Source organism: Otolemur garnettii, unplaced genomic scaffold (genome assembly GCF_000181295.1).
Source record: "Otolemur garnettii isolate 467f Iridium unplaced genomic scaffold, OtoGar3 scaffold00022, whole genome shotgun sequence".
Classification (NCBI taxonomy): domain Eukaryota; kingdom Metazoa; phylum Chordata; class Mammalia; order Primates; family Galagidae; genus Otolemur; species Otolemur garnettii.
Window position 1 is genome coordinate 18,004,913 of NW_003852417.1, and position 9,318 is coordinate 18,014,230.

At 49.3% G+C, this 9,318-nt stretch overlaps 2 protein-coding genes across 4 annotated transcripts in view; one reads left to right on the plus strand and one right to left on the minus strand.

The window, feature by feature from the left end:
- The window catches only part of AGBL5 (ATP/GTP binding protein like 5), a 17,616-nt gene extending 11,294 nt beyond the window's left edge, over positions 1 to 6,322 (plus strand). Inside the window, exons 12-16 of one of the 3 annotated variants that reach the window (XR_002772667.1) lie at positions 3,127 to 3,282; positions 4,336 to 4,448; positions 4,758 to 4,804; positions 5,286 to 5,419; positions 5,791 to 6,322. Coding sequence is in view for 2 of the 3 variants with exons in the window: in XM_003787460.2 (XP_003787508.1) it covers positions 3,127 to 3,282; positions 4,336 to 4,448; positions 5,286 to 5,419; positions 5,791 to 5,962 (575 nt within the window). In the remaining variant the exon portion in view is untranslated. Of the gene's footprint in view, positions 1 to 3,126; positions 3,283 to 4,335; positions 4,449 to 4,757; positions 4,805 to 5,285; positions 5,550 to 5,790 lie in introns of those variants that run through there. The other 2 variants (XM_003787460.2, XM_023511877.1) reach the window with 2 other exon arrangements.
- On the minus strand, positions 6,168 to 7,400 carry OST4 (oligosaccharyltransferase complex subunit 4, non-catalytic). The gene is made up of 3 exons (XM_012803747.2): positions 7,307 to 7,400; positions 7,044 to 7,181; positions 6,168 to 6,421 (listed from the first exon to the last, which is right to left on the minus strand). Exon 2 carries the CDS (start codon positions 7,178 to 7,180, stop codon positions 7,067 to 7,069), a length of 114 nt encoding a protein of 37 aa, XP_012659201.1. The 5' UTR covers position 7,181; positions 7,307 to 7,400; the 3' UTR covers positions 6,168 to 6,421; positions 7,044 to 7,066.
- Between the last annotated feature and the right edge of the window lie 1,918 nt (positions 7,401 to 9,318).

The window sequence follows — 9,318 nt, forward strand, 5'->3', positions numbered from 1 at the left end:
AAAAAAAAAAAAAAAAGACAAGATACTTAGGTATAAAAGCAGGAGTTTGGGCAGATTGCCTTAACTCCTGAGCTCAGGCAATCCATCCAAGTTTTGTTGCTTAAACTTGAGGTTACAAAATTCTTTCCTGGCCTCTGAAATGCCTTTGCTCAGCTGATAAGTAACTTTTGAAAGAGCAGCTAATGTTTGATGGTGAATGGAGGTTCCTTTAGAATGAGTCACCAGGACACAAGAAGAGTGCCTCCATCACTGTCACCACTTTTCCTTTTCCCCCTACAAAAGCTTCAAAAAATGTCTCCTAATACATCTTAGTCCTTTACCATCTTGCACTATGCATGGCACTTACTAAGTGATCAGCAAATATGTGTTGAATGAATAAGAAGCAAGAAGTTGGGATCCAAAGGAATATTTGGCATAAATAGGTCTGTGATCATTCCAGGGATTCAGTAAGATGTGGGATACTACATGTAGGGACAGTTCCAAAGATGTTTAGAGGAGATGACAACAAAACCTAGGCACGAGTCAAATAACTGCTCCTCTAAACTGTGAGTCCTTGGAGTATTCATTCTTACTCATTCAAGAGGTCAGTCTGGCTCAAACTCTGAAATCTTTGCCCCATATTATTCTGCCTACCTCTGGAACCTATAGCTGATTACCTACCATAAAACACTATAACCTCTGGAAGCAGAGCTGATCACGTATCTGTCTGGCAATCAGCCTTAAACCACTGTTTCTATAGTTCAGAATCAAGAAATACAGAGTTGGGGCTCCTCCTTTGACTTTCTAATTTCAATGCAGACAGAGAAGGCCTAGATTGTATCAGGAGACAAAAGTCAAAACATGAGAAACTAAGCTTTGTACTCACACTCACAAATTTCCAGGCAGTCCTGGCCAGGTTTTAAGATGGGCCTTTGGCTTGGCACCTGTGGCTCAAGTGGCTAAGGCGCCAGCCACATACACCTAAGGTGGTGGGTTGAAATCCAGCCTGGGCCCACCAAACAACAATGACGGCTGCAACCAAAAAATAGCCGGGCATTGTGGCAGGCACCTGTGGTCCCAGCTACTTGGGAGGCAGAGGCAAGAGACTCGCTTGAGCCCAGGAGTTAGAGGTTGCTGTGAGCTGTGATGCCACAGCACTCTATCCAGGGGGACAGCTTGAGGCTCTGTCTCAAAAAAAAAAAAAAAAACTTAAAAAGATGGTCCTTTAAGTGATGATTCAAACGCTATCTTTAAATGACTTATACTTTCCCTATCAGGCCTCTCTCCTAAATCTTGTCTCTTACTCTGAAACTCATTGGGAGCAGGATTTCTGGGTTGTTCCCTTAGTATCTTTTCCATGAGCCTTACTTCTGCATTGACTTTTTCTACATTACTTGCCTGTTTTACTTCCTACCTTCTTTCTTAAGTATCACTCAGTTTCTGACTACAACCTGCAGATTTCCCACAGGCTTTCACTCACTTTCTTGTTTTTTCTTTCTCTCAACATCCTACAAAGGATGTGTAGCCTGAAACCACAGGGGGCAGGGTTTTGAATATGCCATGTTAAAAAGTTTAGACTTTGTCCTTAAAAGATCTTCGGTATCACCCCCTTGCCTGAGCCACAGTGATTTTTGATCAGGTTTCTGTTTTAGAATAATTTCTGACACCCGTATGAAAGATAGATGGTAAGAGGGAAGAGATTCAAGTCAGGGAAACTAGTAGGGAAATTTTTTCAAATGCCTGAATGAAAGTTAAATACCTATATTTGGACACTGGCAAAGACAAGGGAGAATAAAGGAAGAACTCCTAACTGAGGGTGATGGTGCCTGTAATCCCAGCTACTTGGGAGGATCACTTGAGCTGTTTTTTTTTTTTTTTTTTTTTTGGACAAAGTCTCACTTTGTTGCTCTTGGTAGAGTGCTGTAGTGTCACAGCTCACAGCAACCTCAAACTCTTGGACTCAAGCTATTCTTTTGCCTCAGTCTCCCAAGTAGCTGGGACTACAGGCCCCTGCCACAACACCAGGCTATTTTTTTAGAGCCAGGGTCTCACTGTTATTCAGGCTGGCTCGAACTCCTGAGCTCAGGCAATCCACCCACCTCGGCCTCCAGGAGTGCTGGGATTACAGGCTTGAGCCTCTGCACCCGGCTTGAGCCCAGGAGTTTGAGGTTGCTATGAGCTAGGCTGAGCCCACAGCACTTAAGCCTACGGCAACTCTGTCTCAAAAAAAAAAAAAAAAGAAAAAAAATTTCAGAGCTATTAAAAAGGAAGGAAGAACTCAGGTGAATACAGAGGTAGAATTGTCAGGATTTGATTAAACACAATCTAAATGGAGTAATAAGATGAAACAAGGTTTCTAGCAGCCAGATTTTCCACCAAGATAGGGATGAGTTGTTTTAGTCATGGGAGACTTCCAGGGAGAAATGTCCAGTGGTCAGTTAGAGCTGGATTTTAGGAGAAAGGTGTCTGAAAGAGATTTGGGAGTTTAAGAAGAGTGGCCAAGCATGGTGGCTCATGCCTGTAATCCTAGAACTCTGGGAGGCTGTGGCAGGTGCATTGCTTGAGCTCAGGAGTTCAAGACCAGCCTAAGAAAGTGAGACCCCCGTCTCTACTAAAATTAGAAAAACTATCCAGGCAGTTTGACAGGTGCTTGTAGTCCCAGCTACTTAAGAAGCTGAGGCATAAGGATCACTTGCGCCCAAGAGTTTGTGGTTATTATGATGTTACTGTACTCTACCCAGGGCAACAGAGTGAGATCTGTCTCAAAAAAAAAAAAAAAAAGGCAAGTAGAGAACAAGTGGCGCAAGACGAGGATGGTGGGAAACACTGACATTGAAGGGGCAGGAAGAACAATTGGATGATGAGCAATTACAGGGTAAGAGGAAAACCTAGGAAAGCTGTGCTTTACAGCTCAGTAGCTTCTTTGCCAAAAGAATTGAAATAGTAGGACGAAGACTGGCTGAGACCTGGATAATTAGGTCTTTCCTAATTACTATCTTCCACCTTACTTACTTCAGAAGAGGGATGCTGGTCTGATCACAAGCTTGAAAACAGGCACTTTCTGAGCCAGGGGAGCCAGCAGAGGTCAGTGAAGGCTGTCTGAGTGCCTCACTTATTTGCCTTTTCACGTTTGTCTCTTTCACTCAGAGCCCCGAAGCCAAGACAGGAGACGGCGGCAGCAGCCAATGAACCATCGCCCTACTGCAAGCAGCCTGGCCCCATCCCCAGGTCCTGCTAGTTCTGGCCCAGTCTCCTCACGCAACATGGGCTCCTGCCTACTGCCCAATTCACTCAGCTTAACAGGTCTGTACCCACTGTCACTAAAATCTGGGCTGCCCTTTTCCCTCCCTTACCTACCTCCTAGGGCTTAGACCAGGCTTCTGACTAGGCTTGAAGAAATTCCCTCAGCCATGCTGCCACCTCACCTGGACTTCTTCTTGACTTGATGTAATGCAGGCCACTCCAGACCAGGGGAATCACTTATTCTCCTGGTATCCTAATCCCTGAACACCGGTGCTTTTGTACAAGAAGCTGGAATTTAATGAATGTCTTTGTATAATAAAGTAATAGTTGACATTTATTGAGCGTTTACTATGTGCCAGGCACTGCTCCAGGCATTTTATCTCATTTGATCCTCATTTTTACAGTTGAGGAACCTGAGGACTTTTTCTATCTGCAAAGTGCTACTTACCCAAGTTCCCTGACTCCAGGAGCTAGGCAACATATCTGGAGAATGAAAAAAGCACAGGCCTTTCATCTGTCATCACTGCAAACATTGTGTGTAACCAAATCATTCACACAAAACTTAAGCTGTCTACTCTTCCTTTAAATTATAGATCTAGCTAGTAAAGGACTGGACAGGAATGATCCCAAGACTCTTGTCAAACATCTCCCACCTCACTCTGAGCCGGTGGTTCCCAGACTGTTGACTCTCCTCAGTGGGTGTCCTCAACGCACCAATCTTGCATAGAGCTGACTTGATCCTTAACTGCTAATTGTATGATTGGGGTAGGCCCTAGTCTATAAATTTATACAGTAGTTAAGCTTGGGTGTGTTCTAATTCTAGCTCCAAGTTACCACTCCACCCCTTGAACCAAGACTAGAGCCTCAACCAGGGTCAGTTTGTCTCCCTGCCCCATGGGGGGACATATGGCAATACCTGGAGATTTTGGTAGTTACGTTGGAGAGGTAGGGATACTGCTCAACATTCTATAATGCACAAGATAGCTCCCCACAACACAGACTTTTCCAACTCCAAAACGTCAACAATGCCAAGATTGAGAAGCCTTCACCTAAAGGAAGTTACTTCTTCTTCCCTGGCCCCTACCCTCATGATCAGTTTCCTCTGTTCTATAGGGAGTAGCTGCTCACTCTTGTCCTCAGGGGACAAGCCAGAGGCTGTCATGGTGATTGGGAAAGGTCTGCTAGGGACTGGAGCTCGAATCCCCTGCATCAGGACTCGATTGCAGGTAACATTTTTGGGTCTTCCCCAGTCCCCAGCATTAACAACTCTGGCAGAACCCAGCAAGGTGCTGTTCCTCTGGGTAGTGGTGGGGGGCAATGCTCAGCACTTCTCTACAGCCTCTAGCCCCAGCTATATCAGAGAGCTGCTCTGGTGCCTGAGTGCCTGTCTATCCAGTGACCCCTCCTACAGTCCCCACCAGTCAGGTCTTTTGCTTGCTTCCAACCCATGTCCCTGCCAGATGCATCCCAACCTCAGCCTGCTAGCTTTGGCTTTCCTTGCCCCTGCCCTTAGCTTCTCCTCTCTTTCTGCCCAGACATGCCCGAGGAGAGTTTCCGCCAGGAGGGGTCCCGGATTCCCCAGGTAACACATCTGGTTGCTGCTTCTAGGAGCAGGGACCAACTCTGATTAAGTCCAAATCCCCACACTAGGTTAGCTTTAATGTTGAATATAGGCAGAAGCTGACCGGATGGGTGAAGCTTAAGCTGCTCTGGCAGGGGCTGAGGCATAGATGCCTCTGAGGGAGGTCCTACAACCCTCAACCATCTTTCCATGCATTGCTTCTCAGCCAGATCTGGGCCATGATATAGCCATGAAGATTAAATACTGAATCCTTTTGCCACCCCTAGTTATGTTAAGACTTGGAGTGCATAGTCATGGACTGAACCTCTGGCTGTTATCCTACCTCACCCTCTCAACTAGGGACAGTAACCAGGAATTCAAGGCCCTAGTACCTCTGCTGGCCCCTATACTACTCTTATGCATGCAAAATCTAGAAGCAAACCTAGAAGCAAAAAAACTGACAGAAAAATCCAGCCTCTGAGCCCATCCCCTGTCCTCACAGGCTAGGCCCAGGATGGGCCGGGGCTCACCGCCGACTCGCAGAGGGATGAGAGGTTCTTCAGGCCCCATATCCCCTAGCCCCCGGACCAGGGAAAGCAGTGAGCCGGAGCCGGGACCCCGCTCTGCTATACCAGGGTGAGCATCAAGGTCCAGCCCCTCACCCCATCCCTCACTTCTAGCCCCTCATTCCCACTTTGGTCATTTAGGATACTTTTCTTCCTTCTCTAGTTCCTTTGATCCCAAAGACTAAATGTATTTTCATTAAGATTTTAGTCTCTGATTTTTTTTGCCCTCAGTCTTCACTCCAAAAGACAAAAAATAACTTCTAGTTAGGGCCTAAGGCCTAGGAGCTGGCTGGTTCCAGCATCAGATCACTGTGCACAAACCAACCTGGCTATCCCAACCCATCAACTTCTCTCTACCTTTCCCCTCACATTCCTTGGCTAACCAAACATAAGAGGGGCAGAATTTTCACTACCTTGATTCTTCTCTCTTCTTTGTTGCAGGCTGCCTCTGGCTGGGCCTCCACGGCCTCGCTCTGCCCCTGCCTTTTCTCCTATCTCCTGTAGTCTGTCTGACTCCCCATCCCGAATTTGCTATAGTGGGGGGCCCCTGGGCCAACCTGGGGTTTGCTTTGTCCCTAAATCTCCCCTACTCACTGTTTCTCCCCGGGTCTGATAATGCGTTTACATTCAGGCCCAGGATAGAGTCCTAGATGGGGAAACAAGGTAAATATGCCAGTCCCCTCCCTCAGCTGCTAATTCCATGTGACAACCATAACTCCTTGGAATGCCAGCCACACTGTCCTAGGCACTGCAGAGCATCACCTTGAGACAGGACAAAACAGAACTTGCCACCCCTTCCCTCCCTCCATAGCACAAGATTTTGGGACCACAAAAAATATATCTATATTTTTATATTGGGGGGAGGGGGTAGAAAAGAAAGCAGCCCCTATACTGGGCCCTATTCAGTGGCAGCTTCTTGTTCCATAGGGTTAAGGAAGACTTTGAGGAAATAAAAGTTGTTTGGAAAAATCCAGGTGTAGTTGCTTTGTATGTTGTGATGGGTAGAAGGGATGAAGTGAAGTGTGAAGGCCCCTCACACCCTCCATCTTGCCTCAGACTATGTCCTGGAACCCTAGAAAAGAGGGGGAAAGACCCGAGGTAAGGAAAATGCTGCAGCTTTCCTCTGGGGAATGCTTCAGGAGTCAACTCCCATTCAGTCTGTCCCCCTTTACATTTCTGACCCACACTTAAACTTGGTTCCCACACCCCTCCTCCCCTTCTCTATGGCCTGGATCTACAGGAGTCAGCCTCTCAATCAGTAACCCAGCCCTCAGGACACAGAAATAGAATTCTACATCTTTTACCCCCTCATCAAAAATTTCTGCCTAAATAAGGTCTAAACAACTCTGAGGAAGGGTTATTTAAGCGAAGAGCCCAAACCCTCAACTTGGAGGGTATCCTCAGTACTTTTGTTCCTACTGGTGTCAGTATTCCTTGTAACCCTACCCCCAATTTGGGCATCTCCCTACTAAGAAGGATTAGGACAGCCACTCCCATTCTAGCAGGGAGCAATTTAGGGGGAGAGGGCGAGGCAATGCCAGGCGCTCTCTAAGTGGATAAAGGGCCCAGTTTTGGACTGTATCATGCTTGGCCCGTCACTTTCTGATTTGTAGTTTCGAACCCTGCAGGCCCTGGTGCGGCCTCGCCACTCATCTGCTGCCGAGAGCCTGGGCGCTACAGCCCCAGACCGTTACCTGGGGCGGAGAAAGCGCCACTTTCATTCCTGCTTCTTGGGATTGTTGACCGCCACGTAGTGATAGAGAACAACAAGCAAAAAGAGCGACACGCCCAGCATGTTGGCGAAGATGGCGAGCTGCACGTCCGTGATCATCCTGCGGAGAAGAGGAGGGACTGTGCCTCGGGCCAGCGCACTCCTCGGCCTCGTAAAGACCCGTCCTCGCCCCCAGTGCCAGCCACGGCGGCGCTGGCCATGGGACGGCGCCTGCGTGCCTCTCACCTGATCAGCTCTGCTGGGCTCCGACGCCGCGGGCGCACAAGCCTGAGACTGGAGACCCGAGCCGGAACTTCGTAGCGCCAGCTCAGTCCCAAAGCAGCCACTTCCGGCCGGGCGGCGCGGTCGGGTGCCTCTCTAGCCCACCGTCTCGCCTGCTCCGCCCTGGCCCTCTAAGGGGCGGGGTCTGAGGCGGGGTCTGGGGCGCGGCTGCAGTGGGAGGGCCAGACTCTGGGGCAGGGCGGGCGTGGGGCTCGGCGCCACACTGCAGGTCCCAGCTGGTGGCTGCTCACTTGGCCTGGGACCGGGTTAGCGAAGCCGCGGTGGCCGCTTCCCCTGAGCTCAGGAGTGGGATAGGGTGAGGGTGCGGCGGTGGTGCCGGCCGGGATACTCAACTCCAACCTCCCCTTCCTGCCCCGGCCCCCTAAACTGCTGCCCACCCTTCGCTTCCCGGTCCGGCCCAGCCAGGTGCTTCCTTTGGGTCCTGCCCTTGGTGTTCCCTCCCTGGCTTGAGCAGCGGGGACAGGGGTGGGAGATGGGAGGCGGTGAAGAACAGGGACAGGCCTGGGACTGCCGAGTGTTCCTCTCCCCGGCGCAATCCTTCTCATCCATATCCAACCAAAAAGAACGATCCTGCCTGTGATCTGACCAGTCAGTGCCTGTCTTACCCGAGATCCCTCCACCCACCCCTGGAGGTGGGCGTCGAAAATAGGGCGGACCCTCCCGGAATCAAAACGCAACGTAGGACTTCAGCCAAGTGGGAAATCACCCCCCGGATGTGAGGGAGGGAGAAGAAGAGATGGTGCGTGGTGGAGGTGGTGGAGGCTGGGTCAAGCAAGAGGGGTCATGGGTTCTGGGCAGAGTGAGTCGACAGAGGTCTCTGGAGAGGAAGGAGGCACCCTGGAGCTCTGCAACCATCTACCCAGGCAGAACTTTCTCCCCCCTGCTCATTGCTTTCTCTCAGCTTCACCATAAAAGGGAACGGCACAGAGCCAGGCTGGGGTGGGGTGGGGGGTGGGGGTGCTGGGCTGTTGCTCTGGAGCTGTCAGGGGTAATGGAAGCCAGTTGCTTTGCGGTAGAGGGGGGCCCAGGCTCAGGGGAGGCCTCTGCTTCTCTGAGCCAAAGAAAACTCTACAGGAGCTGCCATGGGGCTGGGACAGGGGACCAACTTACTGTCTGTGTGCTCTGAGCTGGGGATGCACTAGTGCAAAGCGGGCTCCCCTGGCCTGGCTGGGGACCATCAGCAGTTTGTCCTCATATTAAAGCGCAGCGGCTAAGACTGCATTTAGCAGTCTGTAGTTGCCCTGGCCTTCCCCATCTAACCTCCACCTACACCCCGTATTTCATATTTAGAATATGGATGTTTAGAATCCTAAACCCATATCCCTTCCACATGACATTGGTGAAACCCCAGACAGGTACTCCCTTATGCATCCCTTAGTGCAGTAGTTCTCAACCTTCCTAATGCCACCCCTTTACAATTATTTTCATTGCTGTACAAAAATAATTTTATGGTTGGGGGTCACCACAACATGAAGAACTGTATTAAAGTCGCAGCATTCGGAAGGTTGAGAACCACTGCCTTAGTGAGAAGTTAGTGAGAAGTCTGTTCCCAGCTCTGCTATGGGAGAGTGAGGATCTAAATTTTAAGGATTACATGTCATTATGCTTCGTGTCTCCTGGAAATAGATCCAAGCCCAACTGGACACTTAGGTCTACTATTGAATCTTAACTAGACCTCTTTTTTAAAAATAAGCTCTACCATCAGTCTAACTCCAAAAGTTAAACGTTCTAGACTGCAAGTGACATGAGAGAAGGCCTCAGAAGTGCTTCAGATTTCCAAGCCTGTCCTAAAACTAACTGTCTCCATTGCATAGTATCCTAGACTGTCAGAGCTGAAAGGGACCTCCAAAATCATTTTATAAAGAAGGAAATGGAGTCCCAGAAGGCAATTGATTTGACCAAGTTTCCATAACTGTCTCACCTCTTCCTCTTCACATTCCATATGACTGTTGACT